The sequence below is a fragment of the Lampetra planeri genome, chromosome 10 (assembly GCF_965212315.1).
Source record: "Lampetra planeri chromosome 10, kcLamPlan1.2.h2, whole genome shotgun sequence".
Classification (NCBI taxonomy): domain Eukaryota; kingdom Metazoa; phylum Chordata; class Hyperoartia; order Petromyzontiformes; family Petromyzontidae; genus Lampetra; species Lampetra planeri.
In genome coordinates this window covers 2,712,907-2,734,870 of record NC_136116.1, presented here as the reverse complement: position 1 = coordinate 2,734,870, position 21,964 = coordinate 2,712,907, and the positions used below count along the sequence as shown (strand labels likewise).

Below are 21,964 nucleotides of genomic sequence, written 5' to 3'. Positions count from 1 at the left end.
CGCTTTCCAAGACGCCTTCTGTTCGGCGTGGAAGGAGTAGGCCAAACACACACTCCAGAGCGCCCCCCTTCTGACAGAAGTGGTTGCGAGCCACCAAAACCAAAGCTCTCGAATGTGGCTGCGGGTCGGGGGAGGGTGGGAGGGCTTCTGAGTGTGGTGGGGGGGGAAATGAACCTTGGAACCTCTCCGGGTGATAACGATCAGAGAGAGAGAGCCACACAATCTCGACGAGACCGCACCTGGGCGACTACGGATCTCGCTCGGCCAGTAAATCCTCCTGTCGGGCCTTCGGTTGGGTTGGGGGGTTTATGGAGGGGGGTGGAATGGGGCCGAGCGGGGAACGCCACCCAGCCACGCGTGGCTGGTGATCAGCCGGCGACGTAACCTACACGGGGGGGGGGGGGGGGTCTTCATGATTTGATCGCCAGCCAATGTTGCTTGGTCGGTCACTCGCTATTTGATTCACGAATGTAGCTGTGTTTTGTGTGTTTTGTGTTTTTTAATCCACGTGATGCATGTAGATTGCATGTAGATTGTGTACAGTGTATTTCCCCAAATAGCTATTTTTCCCCGAAAGTTATTTCTCCCCAATTACATTCCTTAAATAATTATCAAATAGAGCAAGTCAAGATCTATAAGCATATTGGGGTCAATCTTGATTCAAAACTGAATTTTGAAGATCACATTGATTATATTGGTAAAAAGACAAGAATAAAAATTGGGTTTCTGTATCGACACAAGCACTGCTTCCCCCCTATGTTCCGTTTGGAATTGATAAAAGCTACTGCCTCTACTTGATTACTGTGACATCGTGTATAAATCAGCCCCAAGTACTCAATTTATCACTTGGCCTTAAGATTTGCATTGAACTGCCCATATAGGACCCACCACTGTGATCTCTACATTGGGTCAAACTTAACATCTCTCAATGTTCGACGGCTTGTGCATCAGATCTTATTTATTCATGATGTACTTACAAAAACATCCGCAGATTACCTGCTGGATCTCCTCTCTGTTTCAAAGAACAAATTTGACCCAAGGTCTTCGCTCATTTACCAGCTTCACATTCCCTATTGCCGTACAAATACCGGAGGAAGGGCCTTTGCTATTGATGCCCCCAGGGTCTGGAATGCTATTGCCAATAAACTGCAACTTGAATCACTACCTATGAGATCTTCACTCAAAACTGCTCTCGAGGAGTTGTACACCCCTAGCTGTCACTGCAATTCAGTGGCCTAAAATAAAATGTTTCGCTCCGGATGATCGCTGCAAAGTATGATCTGTGTTTTGATTTAGCGTGCCGATCTTAAAGGTGCATTGAAAAATGTTGACACTCCGACTGATGCTCCTGCTGTTGTGGAGTGACTCATGCAGCCAGCTATGGCTATAGGGTTTGGTAGTACATGTTGTTTATGTCGTTGATTGTGAAATTTCGGTCACAGTTCCTATGATCACTGTTACATTGCTTTTATGGCTTTGTTGGTGATTTCGAAAAGTTTTTTGGTTTGGCCATGTTTGTTTGTTGTAGTACAGAGTTAGAATCATGGCTTTAATCTAAGTTGTCTTGTGGTTGTTGTTGTTGTTGTTTGACTTGCATCCCACTGGGATTTTTGCACAGCGTTGGTGTACAATGCTTTTTCTGGAATATTTTGCAGTTTTTTTGCGCATATTCACTTTAAGATGTTTTCTTGTTCATTTTTTGTTTTTTGTTTGTTGCGGTTGCACCCGATTCAAGAGCCGAATGGCTCACAGGGCTATACCTAATAAATGAAATTGAAAACTGAAACTGTGTACAGTGACATTGCAGTGGTGTGTACAGTAGTGGTTGTACAGTAGATTGTGTGTGGTAGCTGGTGTTCAGTGGGTTGTGTACAGTAGACCGTGTACAGTAGATGCGTACAGTGGGTCGTGTACAGTGTAGTGTGTACAGTAAGTGTACAGTGGATTCAGGGTTGGGGCTGTGAGGCAGCGTTCTGCGACGTGCAGGGACCCGGTCGGTCCACAAGGGGCCCCGAGTCAACAGATACACAGAGTAACGACATGTGAAGAATGTTCATTCAGAAAAAAATATATAGATACATAAAACATTAGCTGCGGTCTACCATGGTCCAAGCCCCCCCCATCTAGGCACCTGGCTATGATAGCAATAGAGCAGCAGCAGCAGCGATCCACTCGCCCTTAGAGCAAATCCTAGGGGGCCGTCCATAAATGACGTCACGCACCTAGGGGGGGGGGGGGTCAGACATTTGTGACGATGTGTGACGAGGGGTGGGGGGGGTGAGAAATGTGACGTCACATCAAAATGCACAACTTTAAATATAGACAACACGTTCTACATAATTAAATAGACTTTTTTAATAAATGTTTTCTCCTACAACATCAGAGTGCAGCGCCACATTAAATACGCACTACAATGACAATAGTTTAAAGCGATTTGAAGCATGTTTTTTTTTTGGGGGGGGGGGTGCAGAGCTTTGTGACGTCATATTTGAGGGGGGGGTTCTGACTTTTTGTGACGCCGTGTGACGATGGGGGGGGGGGGGTCAAAAATCGTCCAAAATCGTGTGACGTCATTTATGGACGGCCCCTAGACCGATGGTGCCCGGCATGAAAGCAAGAACGCCCGATTACTTCATTGTGACTATTGTGCATTTAAATACGTTTCATTAATACTGTCACTGGGAGACTGTCTTCCTCTAAACCCAATACGCGAGGCAACTGACACAACACTATTTATCCTAACATTGTTTACGGGGTTAAACATATCATTGGTAGCTATTTCAGTGAAAGTGAGTCGGGAGAAATTAGGGGGGCCCACAGTCGGATCTTGCAGAGCTCCCCCAGTGTAAATAGGTATCTGCACCCCTGAGTTGATAGGACGTGTGATCTGCAGTGGTGAGACTGACTAGAGTGGTGTAAATTAACTATATAGTATCGTGGTAAATATGTTTACAGCGCACCTGTCAACCCCTTGTCGGTGCCTACCTTTTTTTTATTTCACGCTTTTATTAAACTCAGTCTGTTGTTCAAATCTTGTCACTCAATTTTAACCAACTTCCAAATATGGTATCGACTGCAAACTTGGTATATTTATGTCATACTGATGGAAAAAAAATAAAAAAACGTTTATTTTAAAACATTACTTTTATATGTTATGTTTCGGCTTGGCTATAATTGTCCACGCTAAACTGACGTTGGCTGTAAATCACCACGGGTCCCTTACGTCGTGGCGAGCTTCGGGGCCACTTCCTGGAGTCGTGGAGTTCTTCCATTACGAGTACGGTACATTTCATTAAAGCGTGTTTAAAAAAAAGTGTTTTCAAATATTACATTTACGGACCAATTCAGACCTTATTGGTCAGCCCGCGCCCCTTATACACCTCAACGTTCATCCTACAAAATCCCATCGCAAGCGAGAAACACAAACAAATAGACAAAACGCATTTTTTTTTTGCCCGTATCGAAACGGCTGTACGCCGTATGGACCTGAAAACTTAATTTATCTGTACAAGAATAGGGGTAAGCCGTATGGGTTGACAGATATGATGCAGGCTTCTGTGATTTTCGTCGAGATAGGCTAAGCTCGTGCGAATATAGATAATTAATCTACAGAGATCTGTTCTTGTTTTTTAAATAAAATCTGCAGTGCTGCAAATGTGGAAATAGATGGCGTGCCGGACCATCATGATTTAAATGACCGAGAGCTCATCATCAGCCTTGATATATCCACTGCTGGATGAACTAATTTAGTTTCCCGCACACCAGACGACCTCGTAGCTCACATCTCTGCGCCGATAACCATCTCGGGTATAAATGCAACCTCCGATGAGCGCCGTTGGCCACGTACGGTGCGAAAGAAGTTCTACATACACACGATGCATGTGACCCTGCGTTAAGTTCTCCAATCCGTTCCTCTTTTCTCGCCGTCCCTCACTGTAATTTCAAGCCTGCTCCTCCGCACGATTTTCAGCCCGTCCGAGACGCTCCGAGTCTCTTTCCGGGGAGACCTGGAAGCGTCGATCGGTGCCACAGCTTGGGGCCAAAGGAAAGGCGATGGCAGGAGCTCATCCCTTGCATTGCCACTCTGTAACACATTCCTCCTGCGGAGGGAGCTGGTAGGAACGTTGGGTTGCTCGGTCAATGGCCAGGGTCAACGGCGGCGTGGTGTATTCCGTAAATATGCCCGACTGTAAGGGCGGGCACAAGCCGGCGTGAGTAGGTTAAACGTTGAGTTTTATAAGGGCACAACGGGGTGACCAGCCCCTCCCCACCCAGCCCCACCCCCCACCCAGCCCCTCCCTCCCCTCCCACCCAGCCCCTCCCCACCCAGCCCCTCCCTGCACGACGGACGGACGGACACAATAATCCCCTGTGGGCTGGTGTAACCAGGAGGTTTCTACCAGTATAATAGGTAGACTCAGCCTCAATTGAGTACCTGGTGCGGTGTGTAAACGTCGCCACTGGGGAAACAAAGGCGGCCGTGCGTGGTTGCTGGCCACCCACCCACTCGTGTCCCGTGCCCTCTTCTGTAGGTGCTCGCTAACAGCACTTGCCCCAACCGTCTGTTATAGGCTATACGGGGGATCTTTGCCTTTGTTTTTATGTGGTGGTGATTTTACACAAGCATAGACTTTGACCCGGCTGGAGTGAATTAATGTAACCTCGAGTAGCAATCCATGCCAGCCCGGCTTTATATCTGCAATATATCTCCTGTTGTGTGACTCCTTGTGCCTTAAGGTGCGGCTCTGGCAGCCGTTGCTTCTGTAAATTAAAATATATAACTCAAAGTGGCTTCCTGTCCAAACGAGTGCGGTGTTCGGGGTCCTCATCTCCCGTTCACAGCCCCCAATCCAGGGTTTGGAAATTCCACATTACCATGGCACGCACGAGTCTATGCACGTGACGACCACTGGGGAGGGGGGGGGGGCAGTTGTATTGACGCCGCAGAGGTGGAAAGAGCCGAGTTTGACTCCTGACCAGGATGAACGATTCCGTTCGTTCGGTCGTGAGTCACCACCACCACCACTCGCTCCTGGTGCCGACGGTTCGCTCCCGCCCTCTCCCCCGGTTGCCGCAGCTCCGCGCGTCGGACCCACACACGAGCATCACACAGCGCGCGTTGCCTTAAATAAGTGGATTTAATAAATACTAACAAACGCGCCGACACTCCTAGCGGTATTTACACACACACGCCTATAAACACGACCGGCGACACCTGAAATGCGTGGCGTGGCATGTTCTCAACACAAATCGAAACGCTCTGCTGCTGCTGCTGCTGCCACCCGACGCGCGCTCCAACTTGCACTCGACGGCAACCGCGTCGCTACCTCGGGGGGTGCGCGCGCGCGCACGTGCACGCGCACGCGGCCTTTCAGTAACGAACGGCCAACACACGCTGCCAAAGTCACTACTCGGGAACTTACTCAAACAACTTCACTCGAGGGCACCTAAGAGGCCGTCAGGAGTGGCTTGAGATTGACGAGTGGATGGCGTGAAGCAAGCCGGTAGACAAGGAGGGGGGGGGGGGGCGGGGAGACGGAGTTGGGTGGATCGAGTTGTCCGCTACGTGAAGACCACAGATCCGCGCGCGTGCGTGCACCACGCGTCACCGTCCCGGCTGACCCCCCCCCCCCCCCGTGGTGAGAGCGCGAGGCCCAGGGCGACCGCCGCGAGAGGCCTCCGAATCGTGTGATCGAGCGCCAGTGTGGTCGGGTCGCTACGGGCAGCACGCCCGACCGTTACAAAACAAAAGCCACGCTTCATGCTAGTCCCCAGTGGACGTGCCGACGTTCGGCCAACGTGGGCACGTGGTTGGAATTGTTGGATCAACGTCGGCCCAACGTTTCATGTTTACTGGGCGGTCGGGGGGGGATCTGTTAAATTAATGGATTACAGTTATTATTACCATCATCAGCACTACTACGGTATTGGTATAACTAGTATTGTTACAGTATTATCATTATTATTACTACGGTATTATAGAAAAAAACGTCAAGAATAAATCATCACAATATTCTCCAAACAGGTTAAAACTGAGATCTGCAGATGATGTCGTCTGTTGGTGACAGTCACGATAAGAGAGGGGTGAATGTGGATTCCGTTGATGGAGCTGGTGTTGGAATGTTGAGGAATGGAACCGAGGGGCCACCGAGCCTGGCCCGGCCCCCTCGGGGCCCCCAGAGCCCCTCAGGGCCCCTCAGGGCCCATCGGGGTCACTCAGGGCCCCTCTGGGCCCATCGGGGTCACTCAGGGTCACTCAGGGTCCCTCTGGGCCAGTGATGTCTGTACAGGTGTGGATGGCGCGTTATTTACGAAGCTCCAAAAGTGTCTGTACCCGTCTATCTGCGTCTCTCTTAATGTCGTTTTTTTAGTCTTGTCTCCGTGTCCACCCGCTCTCTGTGTCTATCTGTGAATTTCCACGTCTCCACCTGTTCCTGTCTCGGTGTGTCACCTCTGTATCTCCATGGCTCGGTGTCTCTATTTTTTATTTGACCAGGTAAGGCCCACCGAGCTACGTAGCTCTTTTTCAGAAGCGACCTGGCCACAAATGATAGCTCAACCAAGTGGCTTATCACGTGGGAATTTATAGCAGCCAAATACTCTAAACGCACGTTTCTAAGTGGGGAGGGAAAACCCGGATGATCCGGAGAAAAATCCACACGATGACGGGGAGACCATGCAAACTCCAAATATACAGACGTCAAGATCGGGATCGAGCCCACGACCTCCTGTATACCAGGCGAGGTAGTTAACATCTCGCCACCACAGCAGCCTTCTGTCTGTCTCTATGTAACCCCTCTCCCTACCCCGTGTGTCGAGATCGCTCCACCCAGCCCCGAGTCCCAGTGACGTGGAGGTCACCAACCACGGTGTCCGACGGATCCTCGCCATACAACGCTATTATTCGTGGGTCGGTCACGTGACCCAGAGGAATTTCCTTCAACGACTCTCACTCCCTTACTATCAGTGGGCAGGGACAGCTTCCGAATGCTCCCCACCTCACCCGCGGCAACAGCGAGACTGGCAGCCCCCACACTCTGCCCGGCAGCCTGGCTCACCAACATCATTGTGGGCGAGACGCTACCGGGATCATCGGTGCCCTCACCCAGGTAGCGCAACGAGCGTGGGGGCAGGGGGTGCGCTGCCCACGCCTCCTGGTGGCCAAAGCTACCAGTTGGGGGCCCCCTTGACAACCACCACGAGATGTTGTTCACGCTGTTGGGGGCCCCACCTAACCGGTTTGCAGCACCCCCTGAGCTGATGATGTAGTTACACAACTGCCCTCACCCTCTGAGATGGTGAGGCTCATCCTACCGCCCCCTCCTCCCCTCCTCCCAACACTCGCATTTGTCTCACCCCCCCCCCAACATCACGGATGTGAACTTCTAAAGTTGCCGACCTGCCTTGTGTCTGGGCCCATGCGCGTGTATACTTAGTGTGTGCATGTGTACTCAGTGTGTATGTTTGTGTGTGCTTAGCGTGTGAAGAGTGTGTGCAAATAAGTACATGAATAGCTGCTATAGTGAATAAACATGAAGTGCTGGAGAGACAAAGGCGGGCCAGGCATAGTGCCATCTGCATGATGCCTTCAGAGGACTTGATTGGGGTGAAAGAAGGAGTGAACCAAGCTCAGAGAGAGGTCAATGTGCATGTGCGCATGTGTATGTACGTGCGTGGTGGTTTGGTGTGTGTGCTTTAGTGAAGTTTATTTTGTTTAACAAGGTGAGAACCAATGGGACCAGGAAAGTGACCTTTAGTATGTGTGTACATGTGCATGTATGAGGAGCGGTGGCTCAGTGGTTAGCGCGCTGCGCTTCGAACCCGGCGACCCGAGTTCGATTCCCGCTCGTGGCCAACATCAGTGACGATTATCTAAACCGTTCCTGGGCCTTCCCCATGTGAACTCCGCCTTAAATGAGTACCTGGTGTGGTGTGTAAACATTGCCACTCGGGATACAAAGGCGGCCGGGCGTGGTGCTGGCCACCCATCACCTTCATGTGCCATGTCGGCCTTCATAGGTGCTCGCTACCAGCACTTGCCCCAACAGTCTGTTAAGGCTATACAGGGGATTTTTGTCTTGTGTGCGCGCATGTATACATGCATATGTGTGTGTGCGCGTTAGTATGTATGTGTCCGCTTCCCAGTAAATATGCCAACGTTGGCCCAACGTTCCAGAATTACTGGGTTGTCTGCGGATGTGAGTGCGCACGCGTGTGTTATCGCGTGCTCGTGGCGCTCGCTCGTCCTTCGAGCGAGCGCCACGAGCAACTTTTGATGAGGGCGTTGCGAGAGGAGTGGCAGCGCAGTGGCGAGGCCGGCGAATCGGCTTCCCCCGAGCGCCGCCAGACAACTCCTCGCACGCGCGTGCGCGGTTGACATCGAGCAAAGGCAGCTTAGCGGCACGGCGCTGGCAAATACGAGTCGTGGTGGGGAGGCGGGGGAGGGGGGCCGGGGGAAGGAGAGGGGGAGTGCCGGGGTGTGGACTGCAGAGGCGACGCTCGGCTAGAGGAAGGCGTTGGGATCGGCCTGCGGGTCCTTCATGTTCCTGAAGCGCCAGGTGAGCCACACGGTGACGATCTGCGTGGAGACAGAGACAATCGCAGCAGGTCACGACCTTGTGAGGCATTCAGCTCTTTGAGTAAATGTTTTTTTCCGGGTCGCTGGTAGATCCGGAGTGAGCCAAGAAGAACCGGATGTGACTACGTTAGCTACGGCCATAGCGAGGGGATATACTGGATGAGGTGTGCCGGGTGCAGAAATATTTCCAGGGTCAGCTGATTACACCGGCTTCTCAGTGTTATGAGTAGATGGTCTCAACACTTAATTTGGCTAGATTTCAGGCTCTGATTAATTAAAACACAACTATAAATATATATCAGGTTGGTGGAGGGTTGCTAATGACACGGATTCAATCCACCATTACGTGGTGTCATCCAAAGAATAAATTATGGAGAATTAAAAAAAATCGATTGGTCTGCCATGCACGCGCCCTGTGACGTGTGAATAGAGGTCACGTGGGGGCGATCGGACGCTGACCGAGCCCAGGCGGACAGCGCCACCCGCTGGCGGTAGTGGGGATTCACGTTAAGTTACAGGGCCCAAAGGGCCAAAAAACGCCAAGTGGCCAGAAACAAACAGCCAAGATTAAAGTTGCCATGGATAACATTTGACACGTTTCTTGAAGTGAGCAAAGTCATACGACCTTTGGAGAAGGAAGAAACAGGGGAGTGTTGTGGTGTTTGTTGAACAGGGTGGTGGTTTAACACAGTGTGGTGGTTGAACAGTGTGGTGGTGGTGGATCAACAGTGTTGTGGTGGTGGTTGAACAGTGTGGTGGTGGTGGTGGTTGAACACATTGTGGTGGTGGTGGTTGAACACAGCGTGGTGGTGGTGGTTGAACAGTGTGGTTGGTGGTGGTGGTTATACACAGTGTGGTGGTGGTTATACACAATGTGGTGTATGAGACTGAGTACTCAACATGGGTGGAGGAACCAACGAGTGAAGATCATGGGACGAGTCACCATGATAGGATGGTGGGGGTGAGGATTGGGGTGTGGGGTTGAGTGCTGATGATCAGTGGCGGTGGTGAGCGGCGGTGGTGAGTGGCGGTGGTGAATTGTGGTGGTGCGTAGTGGTGAGTGGTGAGCGGCGGTGGTGAGCGGCGGTGGTGAGTGGCGGTGGTGAATTGTGGTGGTGCGTAGTGGTGAGTGGTGAGTGGCGGGGGTGAGCGGCGGTGGTGAGTGGCAGGGGTGAGTGGCGGTGGTGAATTGTGGTGGTGCGTAGTGGTGAGTGGTGAGTGGCGGGGGTGAGCGGCGGTGGTGAATGGTGGTGGTGCGTAGTGGTGAGTGGTGAGTGGCGGGGGTGAGCGGCGGTGGTGAGTGGCGGTGGTGAGTGGCGGTGGTGAGCGGCGGTGGTGAGTGGCGGTGGTGAGTGGTGGTGGTGGTGAGTGGTGAGGGTGAGTGGTGAGGTGGTGCTGACCTCAGTGAAGGAGAAGAAGAGGCCCACGCCGCCCGCCACCTGCAGCACCTGCTCCGAGAAACTCTGCAAGACGTCCAGGCATGGAGAAGAGCCCTGTACCAAAGACAAAGATCCCCCATGTAGCCTGTCACAGACTGTTGGGGCAAGTGCTGTCAGCGAGCAACACCGATGAAGGCCGGAACGGCACACGAAGGGGTGGGTGGCCAACACTACGCCTGGCTGCCTTTGTCTCCCCAGTAGTGATGTTTACACACCGCACCAGCTTCTCATTTAAGACTGAGTCGAACTAGGAAGGCCCAGGACCGGTTCGGATATTTGCCACTGTTATTGGTCGTGAGCAGCAATCGAACCCGGGTGACTTGTAGTCGTTGCACACTGCGCTAACCACTGCGCCACCGCTCTCCAGCCCATACAAAAACACAATAACCAGCACCAGATCTCGGCACAAATGAAATCCTGATGCTAGCCACCACACACAGATGCCATTCGCCGGACAGTCCGGGTGAAACCCCCAGAGATGTGGCAACCCTAACCCCGACTACCCCCTAATTCCAGTCGAACCCCACCCAGGAGGTTTCTCCCTGTTAAGAGTCATCAGCACGCCCCACCTTGGTGCAGTTAGTGGCCTGCGCGGTGTCGTTGAATCCGCAGCAGTGGAAGTGCGTCTGGATGTCGTTGCGCGTGGCGGGAGACGCGTTGTTCCAGCCGATGTGCAGCAGGTTTATCTGCGGAGGTCCACAGGGCACGCGCCACACAGTCAACAGGACACAGTGCTACTAATATTTCACTATTCTTATAAATATATTTTACCAGGTAAGGCCCCGCTGAGCTATATAGCGCTCTTTCAGAAGCAAGCTGTCACAAATTAGTACTCAACTAAGTGGATTATCACGTGGAAATGTATAGCAGCCAAATACTCTAAACGTGTTTTTAAATGTGGAGGGAAAAACCGGAGGACCCGGAGAAAAATCCATGCCGCCACGGGGAGAGAGACACGCAAATTCCAAATATACAGCAGCAGGCGTCAGGGTTGGGATTGAACTCAAGACCTACCGTACACCAGGCGAGGTAGTTAACATCTCGCCACCGTTTTTGCAAGGTGGTCGCCCAACCCAGCGTAATCCAGGCTCCAACCTGCTTAGCTTTTGAGATCTGACGAGGGGGCCATCACGATCCACGGGTGGATGATCGCAAAGATACATTTTGTGGTGGATCGCAGGAGAAATTCCAACAAGCAATGACATCGCAAGCGTGCAGCAATTTTCTTTGCGGCCGATGGAAAAAATCGCCAACGAAAAATTCACGCAAAAAAAAAACCTTCTACCAAGAGATGGCGCTAGTACTTTACGTGTCGAGTGTATGACGGGGCTAAATTCATCCGGGCACTTTCATTGTTGGTCACGGCCTTTTGTGGTGGACCGCGGACCAGCAGAATGGATCACGCTGCCTGGTGGATTTCCGCCAGCCCAATGTTGATCCAAATCTTTAAAAAATAAACTTAATCTGCCCGTCTATAAATGAGACAGCCACAGCACTTGCTTGGCTAACGTTCGTCATGCAGAGGTAAAGAAAGGGCTAATTCTGTTAGAGAGCAAGCCCTGGTTTGGATTACGAGCTCTGCACGACTGATAACCACTGACCTCGTCCAAAAATAACAGTGACCGAAATGTTGTTTTCTGCGCGTTAATCTCATTGGTGCTTTGGTCATATCTAACTCATGTTACCATCCCCCTTGAGTTTTCAGGGTTGAAAATAGCTTCGTGATATTAACCCTTTCCCATTCCGATGACGTACACATACGCCATCGGAAAGGCATCGGAAGAAAAACTCAAATAACTTCATGGGTACCGAGGCTCCCACAAGGCCATGCGGGAGGGCGTGTGGCACAGTCTCATAGAGCGCGGTCGTGTCGCTACGGTTCTCTGCGGTGAATACAATGTCTTTAATAACAACGGCGCTAGGCCTCTCTAAATAAAATTAACGCTAACCGCTTGCGCGTCTCAGAATGGGATATGGTTCAGCTCTGGACGACAAGAGGCACCCCCCCCTCCCCTCTCTGTATGTAAGCCGATAGCTAGGGGTGCATCTTAAAGTCCGGTAGCTGCCCACGCGCAAGCGCGTGTGTGTGACCAGATGTGTATAACGCTATTGACGCCGGGCGCAAGTTTTGGGTGCGTCTTACTCTCCGGAGCGTCTCGCTCTTCCAGACCCCGTGGTAGTTCTCTCACCCACCTGGTGGATGCGGTCGAGAGCCAGGCAGGCGCAGGAGACGCTCAGCTGCACGAGGAAGAGCACGATGAGGATGAGCATGTACTGATGAGGAGGACGAAGACGAGGAGGTGGTGGAGGAGTTAAGGGTGGCTGACACAGCTTCTTTGTCCAGGCCATGACCACGCGCACACACACGGCGAGGACACATGGCCTCACTCTGGCAGGGCATCGATTGACGCATTTAAAATCGATTGTGGAGAAACGTAGCGGCCACGAGTGGCTGGAGGGATTATTGGAGCCCCGCAATGTTTTGCTCACCGGTGGCGGAGAGGCCTCCTCCGCTCGAGGACGCTCTCGTGACGGGGTGTTTTGGTCTACTCTTCCACGATGGATAGACATCCTGGAAGATGTGGCAGTACCCACACTTTACCCCACCACACGTGACCTGCTGGGTGGACAGAGGCAGTGAGTGTTGGGGGGGCATTTTTCTACTTTATTTTAGAAAACTCATATAAAACTTATACACTTTATTTATTTGTTTCTTTTCCATGACTTTCTTACCTTTTCCTCTATTTTGCACTCCTATTGTTTTTGTGTATTTTTGTTGTTGAAACTTGCTACCCCGCCACTACTGGACATCTGTGAAAATAAAGAAATAAAAGATTCTGATACTGAAAAAAATATTATGATTCTGGATTCAAGAAACGTGAATCGCCGTCTCAATTGCCTGCCACGGCCCCCGAGTTGCAATCGAACCGACGACCTCTGGATTGCAAGGTCAGCGTGCTGACCTAACAAGGGTGCGACTCCCCCTGATCCTCAGAATCGGTGGTGATAAATCAATGGTTCGTAGCACCCCTAGTGGCCAGGCCAGTGAGATGCATGGTAGTTGCAGTCGTTGCCGTTCCATCTTCCAAGGTGACGGTGGCAACAGCGGAGCGAGGTACGCAGACTTTTGCTGTTGGCTGTTTACCACAGTTCGCGTGGGTCTCTGCGGGATAGACTGATGGACGGGTGGTTGAGTGGGTGATTGGATGAGTGGTTTGGTGTGCAGTCGTGTGTGTGTGGATGGTGAAGTGGTCTCATATTTGGGTGGGTGGTTGAGTGAGTGTTTTTGAGTGGCTGGGTGGTTGAGTGGTCGGGTGGGTCTGTGAGTGTTTAGGTGAGTGTGTATGTTGAATATCTTTCGCACCGTATGTAGCCAACCGTGCGAATCGGAGGTGCAGATGAGTGTTTGAGTTGATGAATGGGTGAGTGATGTGGTGGTTGGTTCAGTGATCTAGTAGCATGTCAGGGAGGTACAAAAAAACTACAATTATTTTTTATTTTACCAGGTAAGGCCCACTGAGCTATACAGATCTTTTCAGAAGCGACCTGGCCACAAATAATAGCCCAATGAAGTGGCTTATCGTGTGGACATTTATAGCAGCCAAATAAATGCATGTTTCTAAATGTTGAATTAAAAACCACAGGACCCAGGGAAAAATCCACATGATCACGGGGAGAACGTGCAAACTCCAAATATACAGGCATCGAGGTCGGGATCGAACCCACAACCTCCTGTATACCAGGCGAGGTAGTTGTTTGTGGGGATGGTGGGGGGGCCCGTGGAAAGGATACGAAGAAGAGCAGGACCTGGTGGTGCCGCACCGCCGCCACGAGGCCCAGGATGGAGATGAGGAAGAGGAAGGAGCCCACGGCGATGACTCCACCGATGATCTGGATGCTGGACACCACTCCGATCCCCTTGGCGTATGCGGCCACGCAGATGAGAAGCAGCCCCACCACCTGCGCACAGCCCACCCACCCGCTCATCAACGTCGGTCACGAGCCGCGATCGATCCGCTGCTGGAGGAAGGGCCTCCCCAAAGCCGCCGCGCCATCCTTCACGGCCGCGGCGATGCGACAGACCGCCCAGCCCCCGCACATCGGCCGGTCCCAACACTCCATCTCCCGTACGCCCATCCTGCCTGATTTTTTTTTACCCAGGCGAAAACCCGCCAAGGTACACCATCACCCGTGTCTCATGCCGTGGTCTCATCTCGTGCGGCACTTTTTGCCGATCCACTGCTGGATGAGGGCTTCCCCCGCGCCACTCCGTGCGAGGTCGTGTGTATTTTTACCATTCTTCACCACGCTGGGTCACTGCGGGTGGGTAAAGTGTAGGAGTGATATTTGGTGGGAGGCTATGGGTACACAGTGGTTCAGAGCATCAGTCTTCTTTATTACAGTATTTATATACTGTACAAAGACAAAAATCTCCCATATAGCCCATAACAGACTGTTGGGGCAAGTGCTCTAGTGAGTAGCCCCTATGAAGGCCCGCAAGGGTACACGAGAGAGTGGGTGGTGAGCCCGACGCCCGAGCGCCTTTGTCTCCCCAGTGGGAATGATTTTACACACCGCACCAGGTACTCATTTGAGGCTGAGTCGACCTAGGGGAGACCCAGTACCGGTTAAAATAATCGTCACTGGTGTTGGTGGCCGTGAGCGGGAATCGAACTCGGGTCGCAGGGTTCGTAGTGCAGCACGCTAACCGCTACACTGTACGACACAGGGAAGAAGGCACGAACACGACGTGGGAGGCTTGTACAGTGAAGGAGAAGCACTTTTTTTTAGGTTGTTTTTGGACGGAACGAAGTGAGTGGCCGGAGGGAACGGAGCATGCATGCAAGTTGAACATCTTTAAAGCTGTACGTAGCCGACCGCGCTAATCGGAGGTGCGGGTGAAGCACAAGAAACTAAAATAAACAACAAAAAGCCATTCTAAAGAAATTCGTTTTCTATCTAGATTTGAAAGTGGATAGTTCCAGTGGTTTCCTAACATCAAAAGGAAGAGCGTTCCAGACGGCCGCAGAAGCGCATCTGAGCAGAAATGGATGATAATAAACATGGTGGTTAATGGGGTTGGGAAAGTGTCGGAGCATCCGTAACGAATATATTAATGGCACGGTAAATACACTGATCGACTAAAAATCAGGTCATGAATTCAAATATCGATTGGTAGTCGACTCAGCACATCATCCCTCCCAAGTCCGAGAAAGTGAGTACCGCTTAACGGGAACTCGATGATGCTTGTCCCATGGATTAACTGCCCCCCCCCCCCCCCCAAGACCTACCATAGGAACGTGGGATTTCTACCACTGATTCAGAGTTTCCAAAATATATTATCACACCACCCAATGTCCATCGGCGTTGGGAGACACCTTGTCCCGACTGAGCGAGCCTGGCGCCGGAGTGCACGAGACGACGGGGATTTGTTTCTATGAATTAGTGACTTAGTGAGACGACTCCAGCTAAGCAAGGGGCGCTTGCATCCTTAGTGAAATTATTATGGAACAACTGTGCAGCGTTTGTTTGCGTAAACAAATTCTACTGTGAGACATTCATTAATTCACTCGAGCTATTGCATAATCACCTACAATCGGGCAAAACATGCGTCATGGCTTTGAGCTGACTGCGTACACAGAGAACTACAAACTAAACTCTTACAACTGAAATATTTTTTTATTTTGCCAGGTAAGGCCAACTGAACTATAAATACCTCTCTTTCAGAAGCGACTTGGATACAAATGATAGCTCAAAATCCGGAGGACCAGGAGAAAAATCCACACGTCCACGGGGAGAACATTCAAACTCCAAATATACAACAGGCATCAGGGTCGGGATCGAACCCACGACCTCCTGTATACCAAGCGAGGGAGTTAACATCTCATAGCCACCGCGGCGCCCCGCATTACAGGACATAACACACGGAGCAGGATATGATTTCGACTTGCCCGAGTCTCATCAGTAGAGTGTCGGCATGTAAACGTATGTTGTTGTTGTTGTGTGGTTGCCTGGCGTTGAATGCAAGAACGCCACATGACTGCCGTGTCGCCATCAGGTGCAGTACAACAACATTGCACAACAAGACAAATATGCGCTGTTGTGCCGGACCATGCAGGTTGATTCGTGCACGGCGTGTGTGGATGTGCGGGGAGCGGTGGCGTAGTAGTTAGTGCAGTGCTGCGCTACGAATCGGGCGACCCAAGTACGATTCTTGTTCACGACCAATAACAGTGGTCCTGTGTGTTCCCTAGGTCGATTCAGCCCTAAATGAGCAAAGGACCTGGAGTGGTGTATAATCTAGACATCAGCACTGGGACGACAAAGACGACTGGACGTGGTGTTGACCACCCACCGCATCGTGTGCCATGCCGACCTTCATTTGTGCTCGCTAAACAGCACTTGCCCCAACAGTCTGTTCACACGATATGGGGATATTTGTCTTTGTGTGTGTGTGTGGACAGTGGTTAACGGATACCCTGTTGTCGATTCTGCGTCGCAGATTCGTGTGCACATCTGAACCGGTCCCGCACCTCTCCTAGGTCGACTCGGCCCTAAATGAGTACCTGGCGCAGTTTAAACATCAGCACTGATGAGGCAAAGGCGTCAGCGATGGTAGTGGACCCCCCCCACCGTGTCCCACGCTTCTTCAATAGGTGCTCACTAACAGCACTTGGCCCAACAGTACGTCCATGCTACAGGGGGAGAGGGGGGGATTTGGGATCTGTGTCTTTGCGGGCAGCAAAGGGCACTGTAGCGGAACCTTTGCCCAGCTCCGCACTGGCCGGCGGTGTAGAAGTATGGCCAGATAAGGCCCACAGCCCCGCATGGCATCGGGGAGGCTCTCTTCATCCAGCAGCAGATTGACAACAGGGGTTGCGCACGTACACTGTCGGCGAATGCGCCGCCGCTGCAGGCAAACGTCTTGGGCATTCCGACAACGCCTGCATGCCCCGTGTGTTTATTGCAGGAAGACAGGTAGTTGGTAGGTAGGTAGCTTTACAAGCCAACCTTGCTCCAACCTTAACTCGTGACATGCTGCAATCTCTGCTACCGCGTGCACGCCCTTCCCCCGTCTCCGAGAGCCGTGACTCGTACAGAAAGCCCCCTCGCGAGCGAGCTCTTGATGAACGGACAGACAAGAAAGAGGTCTCCTCCATTACGTAACAGCAACAAAGCGAGCGACAACAATGTTAGTCGATGAATCATTGCGATTCCATTCAATCGTCGATCCTTTCATTGTGCCGCTTGTGCCGAATGTATCGCTGCACCGATCTGGGAGCACGTGCCCACACCCTGTCAGTCTCAAGGAGGTTGTTTGAACATACTTCAACACTCTCATCAGCGTGGGTTGGTGAAACGGGGTGGAGGGTGCCCAGTATCGGTTCCGAAATTGCTCAACGCCGATGTTAGCTGTGGTCGTGAATCGAACCCAGGTCAACAGGTTTGTAACGGAGTGTAAAAACTATAAACTATTTTTTTTTATTTCACCAGGTAAGGCCCACTAAGCTATATAGCTCTTTTTCAGAAGCGACCTTTGCCACAAATGATAGCTCAACGATAGTGGCTTATCACGTCGACATGCACAGCAGCCAAATACTCTAAGCGCGTGTCTCTAAATGTGAAGAGAAAAATCGGAGGACCCGGAGAGAAATCGACACGACCACGGGGAGAACATGCAAACTTCAAATATACAGGCGTCTGGGTCGGGGTCAAACCCACAGCCTCCTGCATAGCAGGCGAGACCGGCAACATCTCGCCACCGTGGCGCCCTCATAACTAACCCGCCCCAAACGGGGCTCCGCACGCGTGTCGGATATAATCGTACACACGACTCGAGCGGAGGCATTGATTTTTAATCAATCCAATCGAGGCACCCTTGCATTTGCTAAAATAACATTATATTCCATCAGTTTTTGCCAGCTTATGAGACTGCTGATGAGACTCAAGAAAGGTAAAAACCGCTCCAGGGTCCGCTGCTTAAACATGTGATGCTGCAAAATGAGGCCCCAAGGCTGATGGGAACGAAAACTGAATTTGTGTTTTCAGCATTTTTTCACGCGGAGTGTGACGACAAACCAAGACACGGGCACCCGGAGACGCGGCTGTAATGCTACATTCTGTCAGAACAAGGGCGCCGCGGTGACGCGATGTTATTTCCAGTGCCGGATTAAGCTCGTGTAGCGTTACCTACTATAATCACCCAGAAATCTTGACTTAAAGCTTTCGTGACTGCAGGAATTCATATTGTTTGGGTCTTTCCGTAAAGTCACGTAGGTTCATAGAAAATAACAGAAAATAATAAAAACTACGACGTTTCGATCACAACACAAGCGTTCGTCATCAGGAAGAAAAAAAGAGGGGGAAAGCTGCTGAGGCAGACTGTTTTAAAGGTTTAAAATGTGTGTAGCCCAAGGGTCATCAACGAAGCGGGCGGGGATAGTGATGCTAATGTGAAAAATTAGAACGTTACATTAACATAACTATTTTTTTATTTGCTTTACAGTCAGGTAATACGACAAATCGCTCACCTTAAACACCCAGTCGTTCATAAACATTGAAGGCAGTATAGTACTCTAGTAATAGAGCAAGTGCAGAATCACTGAACCGGAATTGATAGCTTGAAAGCATTTAGCGCGGGGCCCTTGAAAGTGCGGTGCCCGTAGCATATGTAGCTACTTTTGCTACTGGGATAATCCGGCACTGGATATTTCCCTCGGCCAGTAAACAGGGCCATGGGTTCGACCCCAGACCCTGACGATACCAATTCTATATTTGGAGTCTGAGTGTTCTCTCTGCCTGTGGTCACGTGGATTTGTCTCTGGGCCCTTTGGGGTCTTTTTTTTCCCCTCCACATTTAGAATCAACAGGCCTTCAGATTATTTGGCTGCTACGATAAATTCCAGCGTGTGATAAGCCACATCGATGAGATTGTATCATGTGGCCAGGTAGCCCACGGGTCGTTTGGGTTATTGACCATAGTTCACCGTCTCGGTTTGTGAAGGCGGGGAGCATAGATGTCGGCGCATCTAAGTATAGTACAACAACGTATTATTCTGCACTGCCTTCTGCTGCCCGTGAGTCATCTAATTATAAAGAGTTAATTACACAAATGATGATCCACTCCCGGGGAGTGTGTAATGATGAACATGGAGTTCACCGAGAATATCACAGATGGGTTCAAACACTCCTCACCATGCAAGCGACTCAACACCGTGCTTGTGATATCACTGGACACTCGACCCCCCCCCCCCCCCCTGTGATGCCCATGCTGCTGCATTGATTTTCGCTGCCGCTGCAAATCCTCGTAATGTCCATCACGCGGCGGCGGCGGCTCTAGGCTCGGGTCGAGTTATCAGGTTCATTTTCCCACAGCCCCGCCAACAGGCTGGCTATACATAGCGCCTTCGTGACAGCGCTGATTTTTGTTTTTTTAGGACAAGCACGAATACCCAATGTAATGCATTATCATCGTTATTGTTATTTGCTATTGTGCTGAGCGAGGATGCGGAGTCTCAGGACCCGGTTCAGATGTCACTCGCCTCCGACGTGAGCCGTGTCCGTGAGTGAGACTCGGAGCGTCGCCGGGTTCATAGCGCAGTGCGCTAACCACTGGCCACGCGGACCCCATACGAATACAAAACACACGGCCGCTGTCGGCAGCCCTGGCGAACAAGAGATCAATGAATATCCCTCTCTCTCCCATCACGCACGGCCACCACCTTAACAAGCATCATCAATAGGCTGACGTTTCGGGCGCCGGAAACCCCTCTTCTTTAAGAGTCGATAGCGGAGATAGATTCACTACCGTTGGATAATCAAGTTGAGGGCATCAAGGGGCTCCTGATCGAAACGTCAGCCTACCGTATTACTATTGTGGTGTCCTTAGTGAGCGGCACAATGCTGCGGTGGGGCCGTGGCTCAGTGGGAGGTGGACTGCGCTATGAACCTGGCGACCCGAGATGGATTCCAATCAGTGGCGAGTGATATCCGAGCCGGTTTTACTACCCCCCCACCCACCCCTTCAACAACACGCAATGACCAGCGCGGTGAAGTATGGTCGGACAACACGTGACCGAGAGCCCTTTACTCAGCAGTGCATGCATTGACAAATGGGGCCCGTCCATAAATGACGTCACGCGATTTTGTACGATTTTTGACCCCCCCCCTTCGTCACGTCGTCACAAAAAAGTCAGACCCCCCCCCCCTCAAATATGACGTCACAAAGCTCTGCCCCCCTCCCCCAAAACAATAAAACAAATCGCTTTAAACTATTGTCATTGTAGTGCGTATTTAATGTGGCGCTGCACTCTGTTGTAGGAGAAAACATTTATCAAAAAGTCAATTTAATTAAGTAGAGCGTGTTGTCTATATTCATTTAAAGTTGCGCATTTTGATGTGACGTCACATTTCTCAAACCCCCTCCCCTCGTCACAAATGTCTAGGTGCGTGACGTCATTTATGGACGGCCCCAAAGGGGTATGGATTCTATTCAATTTGGTCAGTGGCAGTGCTTCGTTCGAGGCACGAACAGACCACGCCTTCATCATCATCAACATCATCAGCCAAGCTCAGTCCACTGCTAGACGAGCCCTTCCACAAGCCGTCCGCACCCGTCACGTGATGCCTCCTAAATTCGCCAAACCCCGGGCTGAATCGGCAAGAGGCCGTAAACAACAACAACAACAACCCACCACCGTCATCAACAACAAACAACACCACCGACACGAACTTCGACGCTGAGAGCCACAACCGCTTCGAAGGCTGACGACAACAACAACAACAACAACCACAAACACAACAACAACCCAACAAACACAACAACAGCAGCTGACGAAAGCAGAACTGGAATCAAGGCGTGCGTGTGTCTCGATGTTTGTTTTCATGGGAATGCGCAGACCGTGACGTCACAGGGCCGCTATCTTTGTGCGCCCGAGAAGCGAGACCCCCCCCCCGCCCCCCTTTGCAGCGAGAGGCGAGACCCCTCCCCCCTGGGGTCCACGGAGAAACCCCCCCCCCAGCCCCCCCTCTGCCCCAACACAATACATTTCAGCAACCCACACCCCCAACCACCCAGCCCCCCTGTCCCCCCCTACCCCAACACAACACATTTCAGCAACCCCCACCCCCAACCACCCTGCCCCCCCTCTACCCCAACACAACACATTTCAGCAACCCCCAGGGGGACGATGAGGAGAGATGAGGTGAGGGATGGTGGTGATGGGGGACGACACGGGGTCTGGGGGGGGGCCTGAGAGACGGGGGGCAATTTTCTCCCGGGGTCTCACAGACAGCAGCAGGGTGTGTGGGGGGGGCTCACAGGGACCTCATCTGACATTTGGCCACGGGGTCTCGCCAAAACCTGTCGGTGGGGGGGGTCGACAGGATTGGGATGATCTTAGAATGCCGCGCGGGGTGGTGGTGATGATGATGGTGGTGGTGATGATGGTGGTGATGGTGGTGGTGATGATGGTGGTGGAGACGATCCGATGGGATGCGAATTGCGAACAATGACGTGCGGGAAGAGGGGGGGGGCGACACAGAGGAGGGGGACCAGAGTACCCCCCTGCCCCCCCCGCATCGCGACTCACCATGTACAGCAGGTTGAGCACGCACAGCGCGTTCTTGGCACACGCGAAGCCCCCGAAGCCCATGTTGGCCATGTCAGGTGCCCGCGCCGTCTCCGCCTGTGTAGCCGCGCGTGTCTCTCTGTCTGTCTCGCGTGTCTGTCTCTGTGTGTCCGTCTCGTCTCCGCGTGTCTCCCTGTGTGTCTGTCTCGCCTCCGCGTGTCTCCCTGTGTGTCTATCTCGTCTCCGCGTCTCCCTGTGTGTGTGTAGCCGAGGCGGATGGGGAGCGCCCCGTGTCTCCTCTCTTCTCTCTCTCGCTTCCCTGTCGCCCCGTAGCCCCGCCCAGACGTTACGAGGCAGGGCCCGGGCCGATTCGCCTG

General features: G+C 51.9%; 1 protein-coding gene across 1 annotated transcript; it reads right to left on the bottom strand.

Annotated features, from left to right (window-relative positions):
* Nucleotides 1-8,408: 8,408 nt before the first annotated feature.
* LOC144720840 (tetraspanin-31-like) lies at nt 8,409-21,947 on the bottom strand. The gene is made up of 6 exons (XM_078597929.1): nt 21,609-21,947; nt 13,810-13,977; nt 12,211-12,291; nt 10,587-10,703; nt 9,979-10,071; nt 8,409-8,578 (listed from the first exon to the last, which is right to left on the bottom strand). Exons 1-6 carry the CDS (start codon nt 21,678-21,680, stop codon nt 8,504-8,506), a joined length of 606 nt encoding a protein of 201 aa, XP_078454055.1. The 5' UTR covers nt 21,681-21,947; the 3' UTR covers nt 8,409-8,503.
* Nucleotides 21,948-21,964: the final 17 nt, after the last annotated feature.